Source organism: Plectropomus leopardus, chromosome 8 (genome assembly GCF_008729295.1).
Source record: "Plectropomus leopardus isolate mb chromosome 8, YSFRI_Pleo_2.0, whole genome shotgun sequence".
In the NCBI taxonomy this organism is placed as follows: domain Eukaryota; kingdom Metazoa; phylum Chordata; class Actinopteri; order Perciformes; family Serranidae; genus Plectropomus; species Plectropomus leopardus.
In genome coordinates, this window is record NC_056470.1 from 25,992,399 (window position 1) to 26,019,759 (window position 27,361).

At 39.3% G+C, this 27,361-nt stretch overlaps 1 protein-coding gene across 1 annotated transcript in view; it reads right to left on the reverse strand.

Annotated features, from left to right (window-relative positions):
• Window positions 1–1,260: 1,260 nt before the first annotated feature.
• LOC121946844 (acid-sensing ion channel 1-like) overlaps window positions 1,261–27,361 on the reverse strand; it is a 59,677-nt gene continuing 33,576 nt past the window's right edge. Inside the window, exons 3-10 of the mRNA XM_042491631.1 lie at window positions 7,753–7,903; window positions 7,416–7,543; window positions 5,296–5,446; window positions 5,127–5,183; window positions 4,830–4,983; window positions 4,221–4,312; window positions 4,049–4,128; window positions 1,261–3,080 (exon numbers count right to left, since the gene is read on the reverse strand). Coding sequence (XP_042347565.1) covers window positions 2,961–3,080; window positions 4,049–4,128; window positions 4,221–4,312; window positions 4,830–4,983; window positions 5,127–5,183; window positions 5,296–5,446; window positions 7,416–7,543; window positions 7,753–7,903 — 933 coding nt within the window. The 3' untranslated portion in view covers window positions 1,261–2,960. The remainder of the gene's footprint in view (window positions 3,081–4,048; window positions 4,129–4,220; window positions 4,313–4,829; window positions 4,984–5,126; window positions 5,184–5,295; window positions 5,447–7,415; window positions 7,544–7,752; window positions 7,904–27,361) is intronic.

Consider the following 27,361-nt stretch of genomic DNA (forward strand, 5'->3'; position numbering starts at 1 on the left):
TATGTACAGAAAAAAGGAGACACGCAGCTAGTCTATATTAAATAAATACAAGTACAACGTCACACAGGTCAGACTATGCTAATACACAGAGATTATCGTCCAATATTTACATTACATTACAGTTAATGGTATGATTGTGCTTGATAATAACACTACACAGCTATACAATTCCCATTTCCTGTTAAGAATAACACTGAGCTCAATGGGAATGAGTGCAAGAAGATTAACGCCAACAATATGTTTGATTTTTGTAAACAGAGTCAGTACAGAGAGTATTAAACATGCACCGCCACAGCCGACATGTTTACAGACTAACTGATAACAGATACAGTGTTTTGGACATGAGGGCAACATTTCCTTTATCAGCTTCTGAATGTGGCGTGATGTTGTTAACACACAAACAAATAAATACACGTTCATGATAAACAACCGAGCACACAGGCTGATGACGAAACAAATGCAGATTGTTCTTCGATGGACCTCATTTAAGACGCCGACAGTACGGTGGTAAGTGCAACTTAGAGCCCCAAAAAAAGGCCAAAAACCCATTCAAAATTATTTAAAACCATTAATTTTATTTTGCCATGTTAATGGACACTGAAGTTAAATTCCTTAAAAATTCAGATGAACAGCATCTAAATGTTTGACAGTTAAAATGATGTCCGTTTTGAAGTCTTGTCAGGAAATATGTTTATATTTTGATGTCTGTATAGTATACAGTGATTGTCATAAAAGGGAAGCTGAAGGCAAATCATACAGTATGTAGCACCACGTGGAAAAGAGCTTTGTAAATATTTGTTCATAATATGGTTTCTGAAAATTTGATTTGGTTGCTGTGTGTTTGTTCATCTCCTTATCATGTTACAATATGTGTTTTAGGACATTTAAATGTTGTTCATGTGGTTGTTTCTAACACTGACAGGCAGATTGTTATTGCCTGACAGCATTATGAAAAAGGATCCATCCAGAGATAGACCTTTTATTATGTTTGACCACAAACAGCTCTGAAGTCGTTATCGCCAAACTCACCAGATGCCATTTAAAATAACAGTAATTTAAGTGTGTAAAGAGTCAGTATATTTTTTACATCTAACTGGGTAAATTAAGAGTTCATTTTTACCAAACCAGAGTTGGTGATTATTTGAATAGTGGAAAGATGAACCAAGACATTTTTTGTGAGTTTTATTTTGTTTCTCTCGACTTTGAATGAAGTGTGTTTTATGATGATAAAATTACTGTTAATTTAAATAGAGTCTGGTGGGTTTGTCGATAGCGATTTCTGGGCTGTTTCTGGTTAAACAAAAAGGATCTTACACTTCGACATAAATGTCTACCTCTGTAGAGATGCTTTCCAACATGTTGTCAGACACTTAGAATAATCTGAGCCTGTCAGTAGCAAAAACAAACACTTTCAGTGGACATAAATTGATGGTGCGTGGTTATATTGCAGCCCTTGAGCGCAATACTGTACCAATTTAAAAATGGTTGTCTCCAATAGTCACTAAATTGGGGCGACCTCTAGCTCACCTGCAGCTGCTCGGGTTCCATTTAACCTGCAGGCGGCCTTTTGCTGCATGTCATCCCCCCGTCTCTCCGCCACATGTCCAAGCTGTCTACAGCTGTTCTGTCAATAAAAGTGAAGAATCTTGAAAAAAAAGGAAAATACCATAGTTACCCTTTTAAAGCAAAGCACATTTTTGAAAATACGCACCCAATGTTCAGAATGATGCCGCTCTCATTTATTAGTGTTTTATCAATTTCCTCATCTAACTTTCTGGCTGACAGTGATTACACTCAAACTATTTTCTTTTCTATTCTGAAGGATTAATCAGTGTAAACTTGGTATGATCAGCAGTTTATGGTGACTTGAGTCAGAAACTGCTTTGACTAACACTCGGGTATGATAAGGTGCTTTATAAATAAACTTGCACTACACGACATACTAGCATTTATTATTATCCTGGGATTGTCCTGTAACTGTGGCCTTTTCCACAGCAGACATTTTGACTGTTCATAGCAGGAAAAACACAGGTGTTACAACAAACACTATTAATAATGTCTCTGTGTCCTAGTAAGCTGCGACTGTGACAGTGAGCCAGCAGACACAATAAAAGGACTCTGCAGGAGAAGCCGCTAAATAGAATTCAGCCATCATTAATTCTATTATTCACAGCTCTGGTTTTCATACTGTGACATGTCAAAATGTCTCCTGTTAAATAGACCTGAGACTGCTGCTCAGTAAATGTTACGTCGCTTGCTTTTTTAGACCCTATTCTGCTCATTTCTATACATGGAAATGACCTTTTTTATTATTAATTTGCTTGGCTTGTAAATTTTTAAGGGCGCTGTCACCCTGCGAGATGAGGTAGTAGAGTATTTTGGCAAAATGCTCTGGTTTTTAACGAGGGGAGCCATCAGTCATAAGACAAGACTGGATGACGTGAATATAAAAATGGAAAATTGGTGGAGAAGTCAAGAACAAAAGAGCACTGAAAGCAAACCTCAAAGGGCAGGAATAAAAGAGGCAGCACTGACATGCAAATACCTAAAAAAAACCTCTAAAATAACAACATCTTGTGAGTAAAAACCAACCTGTCACATCAATTATTTTACAAAGAACTCCTTCAGATTGACAAACACCACCATGATGCTAAAGCTGATTTACTGAACACATGTGGAGCTCAGCTCAGTTCATGCCCTCTTTACTGTATCTGTTACTATGTCTTAAGAAGCTGATGACCATGCAGTTATTCTGAATTCGTCATGTTTGATCTGTCCTGCTGTTTGTGTGGCGACTCCTCACTTCAGCCACATGCCACTTCACAAACCGTAACCAGGCGCAGTCTAGACACATCCCTCTGTTTGCTCCCGCAGTCCTAAAAAACTGCAACGAACAAAGTCCATTAAAACCGCTCAGAGACGAGAGAGTACGGTGGCTTCCTCCTCACGGCAGCAGAAGCCTAGTGAAAGTTACTGACGTGGCACTTGACGTCGTCTAAGCTCAGGACCGTCCCCTGGTCGTTGCTGTTGTTGTGTTTGTGCTTCTTATCGGAGCAGCGGCACAACTTGTACTTTATCACCTGAGAGGGTTAAAAAAAGAGCAGGTCAACCCGACAACATGACATCTGTGGACAAACAAGGGTCAGAGGAAAAGAGAGACAGCATGGTTTCTGATACTGAGGTAAAATATCCAAAATGATCCAAATCTGAAATGTTTGTTATTATTTAGATTTGTCATATTAAACTGTTTAAGTCACATGCAATGAAATTCACTGATGTGGTCAAATTTAAAACTGAAATAATTACGTTTAGAACAAACAATAAGTCCCTTCAAATTTTTTTTTGTGACAGGAAAGGGAAATTTAATTTAAAAAATGTGTTTGTACAACTAAAAAGAGTCTGTATTTTAGTGTGCGGGGTGCACTAACGAATGGGTAAATAAATTTTAAAAAAAAACTTCATTTTGGCAGGTATATGGGTGGGGAAAGGTTGTGTGGGGGGTGTTTCTATTTATTTTGTAACACTGGGGGACATTTGGATTGTAAATAAACCTGGGATAGTCATTGATTTATTCAGTTGAGTGGTAAGTAAGCTAGAGATGGTTGTTTGTGCGCTAGTTTTAAATGAATTTGGGAATTTGTTGAAATAATATGTGAGTTAAAAGGAAAAAAAGTGAGAAAGGGGGAGGGATATATAAGTTTGACTTCTATCTACTCCTTTTCGTACACTGTGCTTTTGTGAGTTTTGTTTGTTTATAATATGTTTTAATTTTTGGTTCAAAATAGTCATTCATTCAATTATATTTTCTGTACGTTTAATTTTTCTAACTCCTCTAAATGCTGTTTCAAACAGTGGTGAGAAAATCATAAAAATACTGAGTCTGAAACTAGTGGAATCTGCCTAAACAACACAACCACGTGTTCATATTAAAGTGCCCCTAAGGTTGCTAAAACTCCCACATTCCCACCCACAACATAACCTCAGTGTCCTCAAAGCAGCTACAGCTACAGCTCTGTCTGCAGCAGGATTATTCCTCTCTGAGTCTCACCTCATAAAGGTAGTCAAATAGCTCCAGAATGGTGAGTATGCTCGCCCCGATAAAAAGTCCCATCTGACCACCGATATCACCTGGAATAACGAGACACGAGCTGATGAGACACATCGTCCACCATACAGTCGGAGAGATAACTCGTCTACTGTATACACTGGAGGTGATGTACCTAAGAGTCCAGCCACTTCATAAGCCTTCTTCTGTTCAATAGTTTCGTAGTTGAGAGCCTCAAAAAAGATGTCTAACACCAGAATATTCTCTCTGTGGAGAAACGTAAGAAAGTCGAGACAATAACATTCAGTTTTAGGTAACATTTGAGTTGAAGTAACTCTGTTCAGCATTGGCTTCTTTGTCAGAGAGTGAGGTAAAGCGGATATAATATTCTAAATATATACAGATTATAGATAAGTATCACATATAACTCCACTTAAAAACTATCCCTTTAATGAATGTGTCATTATAACTGCTACGTTTTTCTTTTGGTAATACATTTGCATTGATAGTATGCTTGTTTTTGTTTTGCTTTTCTTTGATATTTGTATTAATTAAAAAAAACATTATTTTTGTGAGATTTTTTCTTTTATATAGGTTTCTTTTTTCTTCTTTAAAGCAAAAAAAATCTTGTATAAGTAATTTAATATTTCAGAAATTTCGCAATGTAAGCAAGTGTAAACTAAACTTGCGCTAAAATATATTAATGCATATAAAACAGAAATTTAACTACTAGTTTAACTACTTTTGCATTTTATTAAAAAAAATGCAGATGGTTGACTCTTACTTGATGTACTGCTCAGATTTGTTGTATTTCTTTGCCAGATATTTGGCGGAGGCCTTGCTGGGGATCTTGACGAAGGACAGCTCTTTGCTGTATCTCGTCATGTTGCACGGCGTCTCACACACGCAGAAATCATTGTCTCTCTCCACCAGGAAATCTGCAGAGAAGAAAACCAGAGCTCAGCTTGACCTTTCGATCAGATCAGTGCGGCCGTGATTTTAAGATGTTGTGGGATGATGTGTGTGTTTGTATCTGTTCCTTAAAGATTCAGACCAGACATGGATGAAGCCTTTTTCTTACCAAGAGCTGGGTCGGCACACTCTTTGTACAGCTCGGGGGTGCAGTAAGGAGCATCGCCTGCAGTCAAAGCAACACACATCATCTCAGTGACAATTTCTACGGTCATTTTTCTCTGTCAACATCAATTAAGTAACTCTGATACATCACACAGTTAGAGTGTTTTTCCTACCAGGCATGTGCACCATGCGACAGTTGCAATTGTCCACCAGGTAGCGTGTTTCACAGTCGATGCGACAGGCTGTGATGCTGTAACTGTCAAAGAAGTCTGATTCCATCGCCGTCACTTTACAGTCTCCCCACGGAGGAGGGAGATATATCAGCTGCAACAAACACACATCACTCATTACACACAGGCAGTTATTACACAGAAACAGCACTATAGTCAGAAATAAATGCAAAGTATACTGTTGTTTTGAAAACTGAAAATTAAGGAGTTTTAATGTATGTCAAAGAGGAAACTGCTGCCAGTTTCAGATGAATGAATCATGCAGATAAAAAACAAGACTAAAACAGCTAAATCATCTCAGCTTTAAATTATTTCTGTTTAAATAAACAAGGGGTTTTATATATATTTATTAAGGCTACCTACAATTACTGTCATTTTCGATTCATGTGTTAATTATTTTGGTCTATAAAATGTCAGAAAAAGGTAAAAAAATGTCCATCAGTGTGTCTCAAAGTCAATGACGTCCCGAAAATGTCTTGTTTTGTCCATGACCCAAACACATTCAGTTCACTGTCATAATGGAGTAAAGAACTGGAAAAGGGTCCCAGGACAGATGGTGTCGTATGCTGTAAAGGTCTCTAAGGCAAATTGTGATTTGTGATATCCATATAAATGAAACTGAATTGAAATTGTAAAATCTTTTTGGGTGTGCCCCGAGGTACGTTACAAGAAGCTCAAGGTGACAACCTGGCCTCCAAATAAACCCGATTCCATTGAGCATCTGTGGGATGTGCCAGTGTCCTATCTCAGAAACCCACAGGACTCAAAGGATCTATTTCCAAAGCCCCGCCAGACACCACAGGACACCCCCATAGGTCCTGTGTCAATGACTCGACAGGTCAAAGTCCCCACATAGCCCTGACCTGTCCAGGCATGGACACAGGACCTATGGGGCACCGGCACTTCCCACAAATGCTTGATGAGATTGGGATCTGGGGAATTTAAAGGCCAGGTTGACACTTTGAGCTCTTTGTCACATTCTGCAGGTCAACCCTGAGTAGCATTTGTGGTTGAGGGGGCATCCACATGGTTACTGGGACCCAAAGATTTCCCAACAGAACATTGCTCACTTCATCTGTCAGCAGTTTCACTGCTGCGGCTGATCAATGAGTAAATGGATGCTGTTGCTGCCTTATGGGGAATTTGCTTTGCTCAAATGAGCATAAAAGATGATCCAAAAACAAATCAACAACACATAACATAAAATATATGCATAAAAAATAATCTGTGGGAATTTAATAAAGGATGTTGAGTTAAAAAGAAGTGCTGGCTTCACACCTTATGATCAGAGCTGAATGTCATGTGAGGCAAATAATGCGATGCCTCTGTTAGTTGGGATCCTGGGCATGCTAGTTCTGCGCCCCAAAGGTAAGAGTGCATATTCAGACCACTTTGGATCTGCTATGATCTTATGATCATCTATAACTTAGATGATTTCCTTAGTTTTGGCTATTCATCCTTCTTAGAGATAGTACAAATCTTTCCACCAGGTTAATGTTAAGATGAGTGTAATTAATTGTTTCTGTTGGTATTGCAAAATTTAACATGATTTGTGAAAAAAAGGAAGGTGAATATAGAAAGGTTGGTCATTGTATCTACAGTATCTTCTCTTATTAGTAAGAAGGGGGCGTTTGTTCATGGAAGGTGTAGAAGTACTGTGAAGAAAAGTGTATCATGGTTTTTTGATGTTGTTTTATAAATTACACACTGAAATGACAAAATAAACTAAATATGAATATGAAATTATGAATTCCTGAGATCAAGAAGCAAAGACAAAGAGCTTTTTCTAACCTGTAAACATTTAACATTTTAAATCACTCTCTGTGTTTTTCCTGTTGCAATGTTTGTTAATGCATTATCTGACATGAGGCCAAAGCTGTTCCCCTGGCAACTGAATAGCAATGAAAAGGTCTATACTGCTGAGAAGAAGTCAAACAGGGCAAGAAACACAAGCAGTCAGACGATCAAACTGGTTTTAGGTAAACACCAGCCTGGGCAAACCTACTGAACAAGTGTCATGTGGGTGATGCGCAAAAAGATGATTTAAGTGCAACAGTTTATACCCTCTGTTCCTGGCAGGAGACAAATGTCTGAAACCCTGGCGCCACTCCGAACCCGAGCTGGTCAATGAAGGACGGCTCGTCCTGACTGTGGATCTGAACTTTGACTCCAGCTTCAAACGAAGTCTCATCTGCAGGAAGTCAAAGAACGTGGGATCAAAGCGACATACCGTGAAAATGTGTTTCAGAAATGAACCCAGACACTTAGCAGAGTTGCTCCCTGAGTTTCACACTGTGAGGTATTAACACCTGCACACACACACACACACACACACACACTGTGACAGATAACTAGATCTGCCAGCCATTGAATGAGGTGAAGGATGCCCCCCCCCCTCACCTGTTTCTCCCCAGACAGGCAGGTATTCATCCTGCTGAATGTCCAGCATGAGCTCGAGTCCATTACCCATACCTCCTTTGGTGGTGATGAGGGGAGGGTGTCCATCACCACCGGCGTTGAAGGTGTAACATTTCCCGTAGCGAGTGAAGACCTGAGAGACACATGAGAGATTTAAAAAATAATAATAATAATAATTAATAACTCTGCAAAACTGCAAAAGCTTTCTTTCTTTTTTAACTTTAACTTTCATAACAATGAGAAACGGAAAAACCATATGCAACTTAAATACCAGCAAATACACTTATACAGGGTAAAAAAGATGACAATAAAAAGGAAAAAAACAACTGAAATAGAAACTTTAAAAAAAGAGATTCTGTAGCTTAGTGAGATGAGCGTCTAGAGGATAAATGGACAAAACTGAGTATAGTTCGAGCCATCTATCCACCAAAGTAAAAACTACAGGAAACATGGGAAGGTGTTTTCTGAACTATGACCAGTATGGCCTTCCACGCATCCAGAGAGATTAGATGCAGCTCCCTCCATGGAGATCTTCTCCAGGAGTGTTTGGATCCACCGTCTCTCTTTCAGCTGATCTGTGTCCTTGCAAGTCCTTGCTATCATTCTTTTAGCTGTCATGCATCTGGTTGTTAAATGGATACTGTGCCGGATATCTTGCCTCCCCGAATGGTGAAACTCTGCCGATTGACTACAAATTGATGCAAAACACGTCATCCGGCGGCTGGCTCTCGGGCTGTCTCGGGCATTTTTGAATTGTCTGCCAGTGCGGGCACAAGAGTATAGAAGTGCATCATGAAAAAGAGTCACCCCTCTCTCCCTCTTAAACTTGAACTGATATTTGTCTCCTAAAATGTTTTCAGAAATTTTTATCGCATTTTATCGCCCTTTTTAGCTGTAATAGCGAGAGCTTATGAACGGGAAGTGGGCATCACTGTGCAGTTTCCTGCACAGTGAAAATGAAGGCTGAAAAAAACGAGATCAAACCATGTATGCCCTACTTTTCTTCTTTTTTTTTGTTCTTTTGCTTTGTTGTGTTTAAGGAAGCCTTGTATAACACCTTGGCCAAGGGACTGAAGATAAAAAGTAGCCTCCTGGCTAAATTGGGCATTTCTATATCTTGTGTATTTATTAATTTGCACTGTCCTTCTTAAATAAACTAAATCTAAACCATCAAGCTAAATAGCACCGATCAAATATAAACCAAAATTTTGTCACTAAGCTGCCGATTTCTCGTCTCAAATGTTTCAGAAAAGACTTTTAGCTTAATGATTAACTGTATTACAAGACTGCGTCTTGCAGCCTGGCCACATGAGTTTGCAGTATGTCACCCACCAGCGAGAGCATTTATAAGTCTGGTGTGGCGCATTGCATTCTGGTAGTTGTAGGTCTACCTCCTGAGTAAAAGCATCCTTTTTCTCTGTTTTCTCTGGTGATGTTGCAACAATTTCAAAAGTATATACGTATTTCTACTGGAGAAGATCTTTCCAGCAGTGAAATACTTCTTTAACTGCAAAAGGTTTCGTAACAATCCACTGGGGGTCAGTGTTAGACTCCATTTCCAATGTGTGTGTGTGTGTGTGTGTGTGTGTGTGTGTGTGTGTGTGTGTGTGTGTGTGTGTGTGTGTGTGTGTGTGTGTGTGTGTGTGTGTAAAACAGAGGTGGAATGAGATAAAAGGAGGATGTGTGGCAGGAAGAGACAGACGTGAGATGAGGAGAGTGGAGGAGAAAAACAGAGCGGGAGATCGGGGAGAGGAGGTCTTCCTGAGAGGTTTGTGGGTTACACAATCAGCCCAGTGAGGTGATGGAGACTGGCAGACTGGTGATTTAACATTCCCTCGCACGCTCTTTATGGCACTTTATAATGGACCTGACGTTACCATGGAGACCACGCATTCCTGCCAGGAAGAATGTTGCCTTAATTTTTAAGGAAAGCCAAAGATGATGACAATGAAAGCTGTATGAGATAACAGCAAGAACCCACATGGCATGTTTAAACAGCCATGAGTGCACGACTGTAAAGGGAGGAATGGATATTGAGCTTTGTTTGGCAAAGAGTTAATCTTGCATTGGAGCGTTTAGCGTCGTATGAGTCACATAACCCATGCAGGGAGAATAAGGGAGAGAGTGGGAGAGCGGGGAGTAACGGAGAGCAGGGATGTAAAGTGAAAGAGACAGACGGGGGGGGGGGTTTAGCTGCTAACGCTCGGAGCAGGCTATTGTTCAGTGTTATGGCACAGAATGACATATCTATGATTAGAAAGAACAAACCAACCAAGTAATTGTTGAGAAAGAGTTTGGGTCCTGCCAAGGGCAGTTTAAACATTTCCCCCCATCTATCATGTAAAGTCAGCTGGTGGTAGAAATAAAACATCAATCCGAGTGTGGAGGAAAAAACATTCAGCGCCATCAAGACAGGCAAATAACACACACGACAGGCCACAAAAAAATATGTGCACACATACATAAATCCGTTTCTCTGAGAGGAAATTTTTGCTTCACGTAGAGGACTTAGAGCTGCTCTGTGAGGCTGAACCCAAGAAACCACTATACTTAATCACAACTGCTTGTCAGATGGTCAGAAACCTGTCCTCCAAGTGCAAGGGCAAGTGAGAATTAAGGCTTTTTCAGACATTTTGTTATACCACTTGGAATAAAATTTAAGAGAAATTTTACAGTAGCTAATATTGAATTCAATTCAATTACTTTTACTATTTAATTTTTCAAATAAATATTTTAATATAAAACAAGACCTTTTGGTGATTTAATGTGAGCTACATTGGGTTTATTATTATCATTATCATTAGTGGTAATAGTAGTAGTATTTTAAAGTTATCCATGATTTTTAGCTTTTGCAATGCAATGTCAGAGAAAAAACGGCAACAAAAAAAAATCCTACTTCCTATGTCTGAGCATTTTTAAGACTTTTGAAAGACTAGTTGATGACATTTAAATGCTAATTAAGGCCTTATAGGCTTACTTGCCTTTTAAGACTTTTTAAGGATCGGCGAGAACCCTGTTCTGTGTCCGACCATTTCTGTAACTCTCTGACAATCCAACTTTCACACCTACTTCACACCGTGATCGGCCAGCTGTGCGAAGGTAAGAAAGGAGCTCTCGGTTTTTACACGTTACACAGCTATTTCTGTCATTTTTCATGTGAACAAACGAGTGCAACACTGTGAATTCCCTCCAGGAGAGACTGTTCAAAGAAAATCACAAATAACAAAATCATCTTTGAGGGACTTCAAAAGGTATGAAGCTGTAGCAAAAATTCAGTCAGGAGGACTATTCTATTGCATGCATAGGCCTGTTAATATTTCTCATACAATCTACCATTCACTCCTTGCACACATGCACACGCGTGATTTCTTACCGTCATTGTCAGGGATGTCAATTGAGACATCAGCAGTTCCATCAGCAGCTCACAGTTAAGTTAATCGAAACATTGCAACATGTATGTGCAGACATTACTGAAAAGACAGCATTAGGTTGAGTGGTAGGTTTAAAGATATGTAACATCAGAAATCAGGACTTTCAAGAGCTAGACTCAGAAAGTAAAAGATGGATCAATAACACGAAATAAAAAGTTTGTGGCAATTTAGTCCTCCATAAATTCAAAGTAAGACTATCTAATTACTTTTAAGGCTTAATATTCATAAAAATAGAAATTTAAGAAATTATGGCAACCTGCAGACTCACTAAAGTTACGATTCATCCTCCAGAGAAAATGGATGTCTGTACAAAATTCAGGGCAATCCATGTCATAGTTGTTGAGCTATTTCAGTCTGGGTCACAGTTTTGGACCAACACACAGACATTGTCATCCCTGGAGCTCAGCAGCTGTGGCATGGCTAACACAATCTAGGCTTTGTTACTAACTATCCATTCTTTCTTTTTTTATCTGCATCATAAACCTGCTGCAGGTGGTCGTCACAGCACATTCATTCACGATTATTGATCTCTGAGCTATGCTGTCTCGTTAAACATCTGTAAGAAATGACCTGGCTGTCAGGGAGCCTCTGCCCATTACTCCGTAACTGGAAGCATAAATGTGTCGGATCATACAGTGTCTGCACTTACTGTACTTCATGAATAAATCATTCATTACATAAATGTAAAATCCATGTGTATGACGGGGAACACGATGTTCACCAGTCCTGATCAATACGCAGGAGTGAGGTAATGTCCGATTACACTTGTTCTCTGCCTCTTGTTGAATAGTTGATGTGACAGAGTTTGTAAGAATGAAAACATCAAACATGTATAAGTCTTCGCAACATGCGTTCAGTGGCTGCTTTTTCTGCTTGTGATGAGGAATGAATAAATCATTGTGCACATACGAAAAAGGTTTTTCTGCAGCAGTAATCATATGGAGGATGACGTGTTATGACACAGAAATTCTGACATCTAAAAGCTCCGTTTACATGTTAATTGTGACATATGTACCCTTTAAACACTTTTTTTTTACCGTTATTAAGGTAAAAATCAATCCTTTTTTCCACAGAATTTAATACATTACTCACTAAATGCAGTTTGCACCCGCTATAATCTTCAGAGCTCCGTGATCAATAAAGTTGTCACTCACACACAATTTCTCAAGTATTGAAAAGCACTCAACAGAGCTCTGCTGTAATTAATCATTATGCACATAATTATACATATCTGTTTTTAGAGCCACATCAGATTTTGAAAGATTCTCCAAATCACAAATCCATGCACTTTCCCATCCATTTAGCAAAGTCTTACAATCTGTGAGCAGCTAAAAGATGTCTCAGCAGGGTAAGTTCATCCATTAGTGCTCTGTTGTTTTATGGGAATGTTTTCAAAGACTTTAAAGCCGTCTCCGTTAAGTGCCAACACTTTCACTGTTATTATGCCGCATGCTTAAACAGCTATCACTGGGAAAATGCTATTTAAATGCAACAGTGAACAGACAGCAGCCCATAGTGACCAACACTAAAATACATCCACATTTGTTGCATCCTATTGTGCAGCTTGTGAAATTTAGGACTCTTAATCCGACAAGGATTTCAGTTGACCTGGAAAAACTGTACTGTGTGCCTTCACACATGAATTAACTTTAGGAAAATAAATAAAGGGATTAATATTAATAAGACTAAGGGTCTACGGCTTTGCCAGCAGCTCTGTGAGGCTGTAGAAGAAAAGAAATGTCAGCATGCTGACATGCTCACAATATTAACACACTGGTGTTTAACAGGTATAGTGTTTACCATGCTCTCCATCTTAACTTAGCATGTTAGCATGCTAAGTTAAGATAATGACAACTACATAAGCACTGAGGTACAACAGAGGCTCATAAATGTCTAGTTCTACAGGTATTTGATCATAGTGTTTTAAGTACTCGAGAGCGGTCTTGGTCTCAAGTGCACTTCTAGAGGGTCTTGGTCTCATCTCCGAATTGAAGGCATTTTGACTTGGTCTTGTCTCAGTCTCAGACATTGGGGACTCCGGATTTTTAATCAAGACAGGTCAAGACCACCACAACGGATTTATTGGTAAACATAATTACAGTGATTGGATGTAAAACTTCCTTCATGAAATCCTGCCAAGTCACTTGTAGTTTGATTTTTTTGTCACCAATAATGGCTGCCTCTCTCTATAGAAATCAGAGGACCATTGTTTATACACACACACACACGCACACACACACACACACTCTGCAGTAATTGAATGATGCCATCAGCAGCAACATGTCCAACTGGATGGAATCTTCACAGTAGCTGCTGATTTTAATCAACTCATCTTTAAACTCCAAAGATGTAGCAGGATCAAGGACAAATGCAATTTCATTTAAAAATGAAAAATGAACCTTCTACACACACACACAGAGTCTTGGACTTGACTTGGTCTCGGCACACTCTGGTCTCGGTTAATATGGTCTTGACTACAACATTATCATAGATGCAAAGGTTCTGTATGCAACAACTATAGTATTAATAAAGCTGCAGACCACTATTTGCTATGTAAGGATATAGTGGAGTAATGGCATCCTGAGCAGAGAATAAGTCACTACACCACCATGTGTGCTGTAATCCGAGCTTCTCTGTTCTTTGTTGTGGTAACCAGGTCCGTCCACACGTGCATGTTACTTCATATGAGTACAGAATCCCGCCCCATTTGCAGTGCACTTCTGCAGCAGCTACTGTTGATATTGGGAAGGCATTGTCATTGAAGCATTGCAGCCACCCTCCAGTTCCCCCCGGGTAACACCGTAAGCTCTGTCAGCACTGTTGCTGTTGTTCAGCCTTGTTTACGGAGATATCGCCATTAGCTGCGAGCTGCCAGCTCTGCCACCTCTTTGTTGAGAAACAGTAAACACTCTGAATTTTGATTAAAGTCCCTTTAAGTATTAGACAATTCTAAATTTTGACCTGATTATTGTTAATATACATTTTAAATTTTCTAATCATGTGTCTCTGTGCTCATTATTGATTTTTCTCATGTTATGTGCTAAAGATGTGTGGAAAATTAATGATACATTTTGAGTATTTTTATGTATCAAAATCTCCCTCTTTTCTGTTTCTTGAAAATGTAAAAATATTTTTTGATAACTCTTCTTAAATTAAGGGGCAGTAACATAAATATATAAGATCAAATGGGATTTGGGGTGACGTCAAACTGGTTTGATGCCCCTACTACTACTGCGGTCCTACTATGATTTTGATTTTAGGAGTGTCAGGCGAGGACCCAGCAACCAACAGCAGCAGTACCTGCTTGGAGAGAGCTAAAAGAAATAAAATGTAAGGATTTTTTCTCCCCTGGACAATATTTCATTATAGAAATAAATTATTATTATTAATAATAATTGTATTAAACAAATAAATATTGATCTACTATTTCTATCAAGGTGGATTTTGTTAGTCAGTGCAATCAATCCTCAGATAATATTATAGACACTAAAGGTTTACATTGTTTTTTAGTAGAAACTGCAAACACACAATATACTGCAAATGAACGCTGTCCTCAATCAGTGAGGCAGAGGAGAAACAAAGCACACAACAGTAACATTACTCAAATAGAAATGTATAGCAAATTACTAGGGGTATCTGTAATACACAAAAATTTAGTAATTGACACATGTCAAATGAGGTGTGTTTGCTCCTTTATTGTCCTTCTCCTGATCTAACATGTACTGTATCCTCATTTTTGAATATCTGTACCAAATCTTATGGCAGTTCCTCCTGTAGAAGTATTTCATTCACAACTACAAATGTCAACCACATGGTGGAGTTGGAGGAAAAGTCAGAGGGATACATCATCTGGAAACCATGAATCTCTGTAGAAAATCTCATCACAATCCATCCAACAGTTGTTGGGATATTTCAGTCTGGAGTAAAGTGACAGACTGATGCATGATTACTCAGATAGCCTGCTGTGTGTGTTACAACCAAAGGAAATTAGCTACAAGCCAACAAAGCCAGTGCAGACTGGTGACGGATTACAGTTAACACTCTTTGTGAAGGGTGATCTCGAATTCAGATAACTAACATTTGGACCACGAAGGAAGAAATAATTCAGGAATAAAAGCATCAGAGCCAAATCCCCCCCCTCATCTCTTTGGTTCTGAATAAATAGCTGACTCACCACACTAATAAACAGTCCTGGAAGGAACAAAGAGCCACTCCAAAGATAAAATAAACTATAGACAGGAGATTGAAAGCCAGAGGCATAGTGGAGTGTGTGTATGTGTGTGTGTGCGCGCGTGCATGCGTGCGTGCGTGTGTGCAATAATGATGCCCTGAACATGGAACGAGACCCTGAGTCACTGGCTGTCAAAATAAGGGAGTCAAGGCAAACAAGAAAAGGTAGAAATGAACTGCAGGGCTCCTCTGGGATTATAGATAACTAAGAGGCTTCATACAGAACTCTTTCGCTTAATTAAGAGAAAGAAGACCAAAGGTCCTCCTGCACCAACAAAACACTAGAGAGATAACGTCTGCATGGGTATCTGCCATCTTTTTGCCTGCAGTTTTAGAATGGAAAGAAAATAAGTGAAAGCCTATAAGTGACTTATATCTATATGTTATATCTTTAGACTCCAGGCCATCATTATAATATGTGTAATACTATTCAAATATGCTCAAAATGTTCCCCAAATACTTATTAAAAAAATCGACATAATGACATACTGTATTAATAATACTGATTGTTTAAGTAGGGCACAAAATCCCAAACGTCACTGTCTGGAGAAAAGTCAAAGGATCACATCAGTAGTTTGCATCTTCTGGTGAACATGAATTAATATAAAATTTGTTTGCTCTGCTATCTAAATATTCACAAACAGTCAAGCTGAGCACTATAGTTTTTAGCAAATATACCTGAAGCAAATGATGTATTTGTTGGGGATTATTTTGAGGAGTTAGCTGTTACATTGTATGTGTCATCCTTTGAATATTTGACCAGTATTCTGCAGAACCTTTGGCTGAACCATTGTACTTTTTCCAGAGGTCAAAGTCAGAATAATGAGTGAGAATTGATCATGCAAATCAAGACCATCCTGTCCGGAGCATTGACTGTTGGATGACAACTTGCAGTGGTGCAGGCTGCAGGGCAGGGCTGTGTAGTGATCACCTAATCTGTTCGGACGGTCGGTTCTCCTGACGTTATTGACAACAGAGGAGAAAACAGGGGGCATGAGCTGTTGGCTAAACCTTTCCAGAGCTTCAGGAATATGAGTCTGTAATCAGTTTAAATGTCAGAATTCAATATTTCTAGGAAGCTATCATCAGGCTCTCTCCTGCTGCTTTATGGATGAAATATCATAAAAACCTCCCCCACTGTCATGAGGGGATTTTTTATCTATCATATTTGGGATTTCAACCAGCTCCCACACAATAGAAACATTTCTTTCCCTCCTACATTTCCTTCCTCCCTGGTCTGCATCGCTCTTCCCTCCCTTGTGTCTCCTGAACTATGATGTTCTTTCCCCCGTGGACTCCTCTCCATCTCCTGCCGCACTTCCCCACCCGCCCCTGCTTCATTTGATGAATATTTCACAGGCCAGTAGAGACAGTCCTCCTCCTCTCTCATCCTACTCTCAGACACCGTCCGGGCTCTCAGTACCTATCACCTTCAGAGACGATAGCATCATAATGCTGGGTAAGGGGCACCTCAGGAGACCGGAGGAGAGCGGGGAGCATATCATATGAAGAAAAATGAAAGTGTGTATTCACTTAAGTTATATATGCCTCAGAGAACTGCCTCTATCTAAAAATCAGGACTGTACTGACCTAAGCACTATCGCAGGATGACAGAGTGAATTTGAGATTTGTGTTAAACCAGGCAGGTGTTATAATATAAGACCACAATATCCAGCAGGTGAGAGAAGAGGTGAAGAGGTTGTTTACAGCCTGTATGGATGCACGATGGCAATGTCCAGTGGTGAGAGACATACTACGACCTTAAGTAAAATACCTATACAACAATTTAAAAAGACTCCAAAACAAGTAAAATTCAAAATTAAGTACATAAGTATTAAGAGAAGTGATGTTCAATCAGATTGGAAGGATCAGTATCCGGCCAGACTCACGAATTTTTAATTGATCGGGATCGGTTATTTTGAGCACGCACCCCACCTGATCCTTTGTTTACATCCGCAGTCACACAGATGTTGTAAAGGGAGAGCATGATTTGCTGCAGATATTCAGGTTTTATTGTAATGCTGCTACTCCAATAAGTAAAAAGCGATTTTGCTACACCACTTTAAATGGAACTGAAATTTGAAATTGATCATTTTTAGTAAACTAGTTTTTCTATAATGCTGTAATAAGCGGAATTGTGACTGTTTTTTATTTGCTATTACTGAGAATATTGAAGTTCAGCTATAACACTACTTTGAAGACTCATTTATAGTATTCTGTACTTTTATCACAATGCTACACTGAATGCATTTGAGAGCAATTTCTAAAGACACATTTTAGTTTGTTTACTTAGTCATTCTGTTAAAAAACACAGTGGAATTGAAGGGTGATATAAAAAATTAATTATATAAACATATTTTTAATTTGTTAACTTTTTTATTTTTGTAACACTAAAATAAAAAACCCTTAAGGAACTGTTTGGATGCAGACACTTTTTCTTGTTTTGCATTGCAGAACTATTAAACTGTTATACATATACAGTGAATTGATTTAATAACTGTAAAGTACTTGAAGTGTGCACTGTGCAGCTGTGTTATCCACGTAAATACAAGTACTGGATCAGGATCGGGAGTGAAAAACTTGATCGGGACATCCCTAAATAAGAGTGAAATGTACATCAGGTATCAAAAGTACTGACGATTTTTGTAAAATCTCAAACTGAAAAGGACTGTAACTATCTGTCAAATAAATGCAATGGAAAAAATGTACAATATTTTACCCTGAAACGTAGTCGAGTAAAAGTATGAAGTAGCAGGAAGTGGAAATACAAGTAGGCGCAGGATGATAAATAATTGCAATATTATCCTAATAATAACCAAAAAACACTTCAAAGTCTTGAATTGGCACTAAACATAACATACTGGAATCATTTTAGCATTTACCTTGCAATGAAAGAAATATTTCTATTGCATTGCAGACAGGACAGACATCTTTTTAGTGAAAAGCAATTGAACACAAGCCAGCGTTTAAACCACATGCCAAAGCTTGATTAAGAGCTTTTGCGTTGAATGAAGCCTGTTTTTGTAGAGTCTCCTTTACTGTTGTTTGTCCAGCAGCCTCTTCATTTGCTGCTGGACGCAATGTTGATGATTATCCTAATAGTGGTAATTCACCACAATGACCTTATTGTAAGAGTTTAATGTTGCGATTGGTGATAAAATCATATATTGTCCCATCCTTAAATACAAGTACCTGAAGGTTTAGCACTTGCGTAACTATACTTTGTTATTTTCCACTGCTGTGTGGGGAGTAAGGGAAAGATGCATAAACAATGCATATGCACAAAATGATGTGTATGCTCTTTTCCGCACATTCAATTGTATTTAGAAGGAGGGTCTTTCACTTAAGCACTGCGTTTTCTGGCTCGAATTGGGTCGATTTCCGGTTTTGCTGGTCCAGTCCATTGAACGAGCTTAAACTGGTTTCATTTATGCACACTGGTTGAACCAGCATTTGTTATTATTTCACATTTTGGCTTTTTTAAAAGAAGCCTACCACAGCATTAAATCCAACTCAAATTGCATTAGTAATAAGCAATATGACAGCATGATTAATATAATATCATGTTTGTAAATCGACTAATGGAGCCACTAATGTCCAACGGGTCATGTTTAATTTACTGCCGAGCCGAGGCGGCCAGTGTCAGCAACAAAAGAGAGATAACATTTCAGCAGAGGGTGCAGGGCAGAGGGTGGGAAGCGGCACACACTGTGTGTGTTTACTTTTTGGGGTGATGGGAGGAGACACACAGAGTTATTTTCTTAAAAGACTAAAACTGCACCAATATGGCAACATTTTGGATTTAAGCTGACAAAGAGCTGCTCTTACTGTCTACCGGTGTGTGAGCTGACCTTTTGTTGGATGCTGTTTTACTATTTATTCCTCTTGCTTGTTTTGAAAGCGCTCAAGTGAAAGAGGACTGATAAATCCATAAATTTGAGACTAGGAATTATTTAAACAAACTTTTTTTTTTTTTTAACTACAAAAAACTAAACAGTGTCAGCTGGCTAGAGGGAGATCGCCGGGAAGCCGAAAGCTTCTGCTAAGGTAAATGACCATTGCTGAAAACAAGCTAGGCTAATATTACTTGCTATTGGCTGTATTGTATGTAATTTCAAGTAAATATCACAATATCAAATCTGTGTTTTCTGATTTTAAAAGTAACAGTACAAACTTAAGTAGACAGCAAGTGGGCTACTCAACCATATTGTAAATGTTTATGTCTCCAGTCTGATCTCCAGCACACAGCTGATAGCTACATAGTTTGTTTACATTAGGTGACAGAGGTGCATATTTAATGGACTCAGTGTGGACATATTAGACACGTTTTCTGTTGGTATATGGTGTCATTATGTTCCACTGAGGAACAGCTGCTGAGTCAAGTGGGACACCTGGTAAAATTCGGGTACACTGGTTTGGTTTTGGCTTCATTCAAACTGGTTTGAAAATTTTCTCACTGGCCCAACCCTATGTCTGGCCTCTGGTTCCAGTTTCCCAAATGTAAATAGCTGGTGGTTTTCATAGTCGTCTATGATAGTAAATTCAACATCTTTGGGTTTTAGATAGTTGAAGAGGTCAAAACTCCAGCAACACTTGTAGTATATAGTTAACATACCTTGTTAACATGTATATGTTTTGGCTTTTGGCCTTAGTCAGGGTCATCCTAGTACCTGGAACCCTGACGAATGCACAAGCCTCAACATATTGTTCTATATACTATATGTGCTACAGGAGTTTTGACCTCTTTAACTCTTTTTTTCCTTCTCAATGCACCTTGGAAGTTGTGCCAGAAATTCCCACTCTGCTTCTACAGTTTTAGATTGTTGGTCAGACAAAACAAAACATTTGAAGACCCCATCTCGTGACTCTGGGAAACTGTGATGGGCATTTTTCACTATTTTTTGCCATTTTATAGCCCAAATGGTTAATGAATAAGTCCAGAAAATAACAGGCTGATAAATCAGCATTGAAAATAATCGAATAATATCAGAAAGTGGCATCATTTTTTTCATATAATTTAGATGGATGTTAGACTGGGATCCAAATCAGCAGAGAGATTAAAGACAGACTTTTACTGAGCAAAACAGGAGATTCACAACAAAACAATATAATAGCTGATGAAGTGGAGGCAGCGGAGCCTGCAGGGCCACTATCTGTCTCTGAGGACAACTAATTGTTGGTTTAATGCAATCCCTGGACTCTGTGGTGGAAAGAGCTGCAGTGGCTCCACACACTGAGAGGAAATAACGCCCTGAGGGAAGGTTTCCTGTGATTCCTCCCACCTGCTATTCACTGAAATGAAGAGAGGGAGAAATTTTTGTTCAAAGCCTAATTTGAATAACTATTGAAAAATGATGGAAATGGTCTTGTGAATTTCGATGGGAGACATAAATGTCTTAGAATTGTCAGTACTCATCCATTCAGAGCTGTTCAATTTTCTATAGAGGCTCTTGCAGTTAGGAGCCTCCCTCTTTTTCTCCCCCAAGTGAGCAAAAGTAGAGTAGAGTGAGATGGTTAATGGCTGCTCTGGAGAACGGAGACATTCACTATCAGCCAGTTATGTGAAGCAGTTATACAGTACATTTTTATGATATAATTATATAAAATTAAATCGCTCTATGGCAGTTTAAAAGTACTTGCACTGCTTGCAAATTGTGACATGTCACATTAATCTCAGCATCATCATCCCCCCTTCCTCTCTCCCCATGCCTCGTGCCAAACCTTGATGTACAGCAGATCCATATTGGATGTTAAAACCTCCTCTGCATGTCTCAATCATCACAGTCGCCTACAAATCTCCTGCCCGCATGCTTGTGCCAGTCGTGTGCAGAACCCACGTTCGCCACGGCAGGCGGAGAGGCCATCGCGGCAGCTACAGCTACAGTACTCTATAACTCCAGCGCGCACCGCCGTCTCTCGTCACGCACAGCTGAGTAAACATTGAGGGATAAACAGCCCCAGGCCCAGTCAGAGGCCTCACTACAGCTGAGGGCGCTTTAAGTAGCACACAGCAGGGTTAACTAGGATTAAATCCTCATGCATCAAGTGCAATGTGTAGGTTGGTCAAGAAAAAATATGTACTAGCGAGTAAATTCAATGCAAACAAATGGATTAAAAACAGTCTTTAAAAGTAGAGCCAGGACTGAGGAGGCTTCAGTCAGTCGCCACAAGGTTGTATGCCTCAGCACAACAGCCAGGTTGCACATACAGTTTACATCCATGTGTGTGAAAACATGGATGCTTCACACACACATCTTAGAGACATAGAGGTAAATGTGTTAATGCAGCCTGGCTGAAGCGCTGTGCTGATGGCACCACCCACTGCAGGGCCTGTCGGGGGCTGTTCCCAAACTGGCTTGTAACGTTTCCTGTCAGGATGCTCTCAGTGGTGGTGCTTAGCCTACTATACAACAGAAACTGTTGAAAAGACTAAAGTCTGACACCCTCTCACATCTAAAGATAATGTGAGTTTTTAGCCACACATAATAAGATTTTGCAAAGACATGTGAAAGACTACAACTGGATTCTTTTTGAAGTTATTTCCCATCGTGCTCCATTTGGAAAACATTACGCTAAACTCCCTTCAAGGAATATGACTCACTATCAATTCCTCACATGTTTGCAAAAACACTAAATTCTAGAAACACAAGATGAAAGGCATCATATTTTGACAATATTCTTGGCAAGTCAGCATGAATATAATCTAAAAAGATAAACTGTATTAGTATAAAAACTACATTTTGGATTTTGTCCCCAAATCTCAGTCTCAGCCTCAGTTGTTTAGCTGTGCTATTTTAGTGGGAGGTGACTGTGGGAATGAGAGGCGAAGCATATCGAAAATTAAGATTTCTAACTAAAATAGATGATGGTTGTTGGATCATAAAAATGGCAAATTGAACACGGACTCATGTTGACTCCACAAGATATGAAAAAGACTGACTTAAGACAGCTGGGACTGAGCTTTAGGACCCACAAACCTTCGAGATCAAGGGAGCGTGCACCAACTGAGGTAAGACTCCATTTAAATGGACTCTGCAGAATCTGGCGATAGCAATTTAAGGCCTTTTTCTGGTTAAACAAAAAGGATCTTACTCTTTAATGCAAAGGTCTATCTCTGTACAGATCCTTTCTATAAATTGGCAGACACTTATAACAATCTGAGCCTGTCAGTGGCAAAAACAAGCACTTTTAGTGGAGGTAAATAGATGGTGAATAATGACCTTGAGTTGTAGCGTGTTTCGCGGCTATTGGCTGCACTGGTCTACACAGTACTGGACCAGTTGGACCAGTAAGCTAGTTAAGCTAGATAATGCAGAATGATCTTTGTGCCAAATATCTTTTTTTTTTTTGTGGTGGATGTGGTGGTGTTAGGTCACGACCATAAAAATTTGGAGGCTGGTTCCCAACATTGAAAAATGAATAGCAAGCTGTATAAACTGATACAAGGAACAAGACTTTTGACCTGTTTTAACTGTAGACAGCAATAACAGAAAGTTACAAAGTAAAAATCAGTCACATAAGGTAACAAAATCAACTCAGACTGAAGTAATGTTGATGCTTTTGTTTTTTGTTGTATATATATATAATGTTTGTATTATCTTATTACTGGACATCTGCTGTTAGAGCCCACATGGGTCTCTGAATTATCTCGATGAGCCTGATAATGAGGGGTCATTTAAGGTGAGTTCAAATTAGTCTGCAGAGTCAGATGATTGGGTGTCTGTCTGGCTGCAGAGATAAAATAAAAGGGTAATCTTTGAATTACTAATGATTAGCTATAATGAGTGGCCATGATGTATTTCTGCCTTGGCTGGGTGTTCTTCAGTAGATACAGCATGTATGTGTTTGTATATGTCAATCAGCCTGTCTTTATATGTGTGATCATTTGAATATTTAAATTTGAGTGTATGTCTCCTCGGTGCATGTCTAATATTATGCATTGTATAATAACGAGCTGTAATCACCCTCCAGCAGGATGAAGAGAAATTCATTACGAAAGCCAAAAGGCTGTCACTGAGCATTTCGCCTGACACTTGACTTTAACTCTCTAATGGCCTCAGAAGGCTCTTGAAATTGCATGTTTCACTTTGCAAGTTCATCCTGACTTTTCTCATAATATACGCCGACTTTAATCGATACCGTCTTCACCAACTTCATTAAGTTGTATATAATGCTTAAGTTATTTTTAATTACTTTTTTTCTGTCATCTGAACAAACTGAATAAGTTAAGTCAAATCCGCTTCACAATGACCACGTTCCTAACGGTGTGTTGCTGAAGTGCAGTGATGCCATTGTGCTGCGAGAGCTCGACAAAATGGACACCCTCCCTTTAAGAAACGCTGTGCAACAGTCAGACAGCTTCCGAGGAAAAAGCCACATAAATAAGTAAAACACAGTATGTTCTATGGTGAGATGAAGCCCATAAGTAAGTATGGACATACGGTAATATGTCAGAGGGTAACAGTATACATCGATGCAGAGATGCACAATACGGATGCGCTGACAGCTGATGCGTGACATGCCTGCATCTCCGCTCCAGCTGGACTTCCCGCGTAAAAAACACATACACACACAGTTCAGTTGGACAATAGAGTACTCATGGATTTATTTTAGGAACAGCTCCATGATTCAACATCTGAGTGGCTGCAATAAAGTAGTCGAGCTCCTTGAGGGGATGAGCTGGGACCAGCTCATACAGTAGCTGCTGTCCAGTAGATGGAAACTGGACAGCAGAGTCACTGCCGCCTCCAGCGTTTATACACCAGCCAATGTGATAGCCAGGGACTGCATCCCAACAGAGGAGGAGGAGGAAGTCATCACCCTCATTAGTTAGAAAACATCAAAAGACAGATAGGGGTGCTGCTGGAGGAGCACCTTTCTGCCTCTTTGCAGCTAACAAACCCCTCTTTCATCAACTGTCTTTCATTTTGCTGTTCCCAAAATACCACCCAGCAAAGGTGGGACGAACCTCAATTAATGAATGCATTCATTACGGGTCTCCTGTCACTTTTTGGTGCAGTTTAGAGGGCGGGAAAACTGTCAAGAGGGAAAAAAGGCCCCGCAGCTCTTCCCCTGGAGTGAACCTCCTCCGTGTGACAAATTTCACACTCTGCTGGGAGAAATCCGCTGAGGCTTTAGATTTCCCAGCCTGTCACATGCTGTTGCTGAGTACCAAGAGATTAATTCATTTCGCAGATGGGGCATGTAAGCAACTCAGACTCCTAAACATGCAGCGTTCACGCCGTCACTACCTGCCCAATCTCAAAGTGACAACACGGGAAGTTTCAAGCTGGGAGGCAAGATAACAGACAGCAAACACAAAGGTCAACGTGTCAAACAAAATACCCTGTTTGTCAAATGAACCCTGTTTAATATACAGCAGAGTGCACGGCCACAAACTGTTGGTCAAACTAATCTAACAACTTCAGGGTATAATTAAAAGGATGAAAAATTGCTACCACGATGTCTTAATAATAAAAATGTAAAAAGGTTGCTTGATGAACCGACAAAGAATTATTACCCAAATGTGCGGCTCCCCTCGGCTTTACAGAGCTTTATAGCAAGTTTCGGCTGTCCAGCTCAAAACTCTATTTAGATTCACTCTCAACACACTCTCAAGCTGCATTTACACTACAAGTGACACAGCAACAAGCTACAACTCATTTTTAGTTGAAGTCTGTGACATGAACCAACAAACTTACATCCAGCACTTGTTGGTGGTGATGGGCGTGATGCGTTAGAAATCAAAGTTGAGCTGGCCTTAACTTTTTTCAGCACTCTAATTAGGCGGTGAAGCATCAACCAATCGTGTTTTTTTTGTAGCTGTGGCACTGTGTAATTTAGCATAGTTAGCTGACGCTATGCCTTTCTGTGGGTTGTGGTGCACACAGGGATGCAATGTGATGTTAAAATGAGGCCCAGGCATTGAACAAAAGCATAGATATTTGTACCAAATACAAATTTTGGATGACGTTTAACTGATTTGCTTCTCTGGCAGTAGCAGACACACACAAGCCTGTGACGACGTAACAAACACACGAGAAACACAGCATTAGCATCAATTTCAAGTTCTATAACCCCACTGTGCATCACCTGTTTAACACCAAAACAGACTGAAGGCACAGTTAGTGACTGGCTGGTGAACGCAGAGAAGTATTTAGCAGCTAAAGTGTCATATCTCCTTCAGGAGTTGGTAGAAAACAAAAATCGAGCCAAAAGCAGAGTGAATATTGGCCTTAAAGGATTAAATTCTAAATTCTATATTTTTCAACATGGACCATATTTCCCCATAAATTTGTGTCTAAGTACCTAATGGGGACATCATTTTAATTTTTTTTTTTTTTTTGCATTGGTCCACTACTGAGTCAGCTAGCACCATCGACACAGACTGCATTGTTACTACTTGTGGCATTTTTCACCATCAAGTTACGTTCACGAAAAGTTTTGGAGGTTCAGATTTTTATTATAAGAGCCTGATAACATAATGGAAAGGATCCCTACAGACATAAATCTTTTTGTTAAAGACTAAGATCCCTTTTGACAGTGAAGAAACAGCCCTGAATTGTTATTGGCAAACCCACCAGACCATATTCTCAGACTCTGATATACTCCATATTTTCACATCTAACTGGGTGATTTAAGGGTAAATTTCAAGCAAACTACAGTTGGTGATTGTTGGAACAGTGGAAAGACGAATCAAAGAGGCTTTTGTTCGATTTTGTTTCTGCTGAATTTAAAATGAAGTGTGTTTTATGGAGACAGAATAACTGTTTATTTAAATAGAGTCTGGTGGTTTCAATTACTGCAATTTTGGGTCTGTTTCTGGTTAAACAAAAAGGATCTTATGCTATAACAAAAACGTCTTACTCTGTAGGGTCCTGTCTATAATGTTTATAATAACAACCTAAGCCTGTCAGTGGCAAAAACAAGCATATTTGGTGGACATAAATTGAAAATGTGAACATGCAAGTGGTTACACTGAAGTCTGTTTCACTGCCCTGTGCACCGCTCTCGATCAATGCTGGACCAATTTCAAAAATTGTTGCTCCCATTAGTCACAGACACAAAAACATAAAAAAAAAAATGGGTCCAGCTTGAAAGATACTATAGCTATCCTTTAATTCACCAGGTGGCAGGAAACAAATTAATAATATGTTACTCTGTAACTGCCAGACATATGAATAAACAAACTGTTTGCAATCAAGTTCGCCATATCAAGTGATAAGTGATAATAAAAGGTTACATGCACTACTTGTTACTGTTGTCCTCAAGTGGCCAAAAACTCTGTTATTGCAGGTATAAATGAACAATTTCAGAGACACTTTGCTGCAGCTATCTTTAAACAGAACCTAACTATATGCCCTTTCTCTTATGAGCCTTTTATCAATTGAATCGCAGACCCATGGGGAGTTTTATTAAAGACTTCATGCTTTTCTCAGAAGCAGAGCTCAGACGGCAGTCAAAGTATATTAGAAGATAAGTTTCAAAGTCTTTGGATGAATGTTTTTCACTTTTGAAGATACATCACTTGCCTACGTGTCCACACCCTTTGGCCAGCTATGATTTTTAGTTGCCTCTATTTTGGAGAAACTGAAAGAAACTATGTTTTACTTCCAAGAGGAATGAGCCATAGTTCAGCCATTTGTTTTTGTGTTGTGCACAGTGTTCCAAAGAATCAATCCTTTTTTTATTTGCCTCACGCTGCGTGTGTTTCTTTTGTTGGTTAGATGGATGTGAGTCTGTGTGTGTCGGTGGGAACGCTGGTGTGTTTACCAAGGGCTCAGTGAAATAACACTAAGAGAGGTGGAATAGGCAACCCTGCTGTGTCCTGTCAAAGACAAAGAGACAGCAGGCCATGACACAAACAACAGATGTGTACAAACACTTCCTATTTATTCATCCCTTTCTGCAGTCAAAAATAATGTCAACAT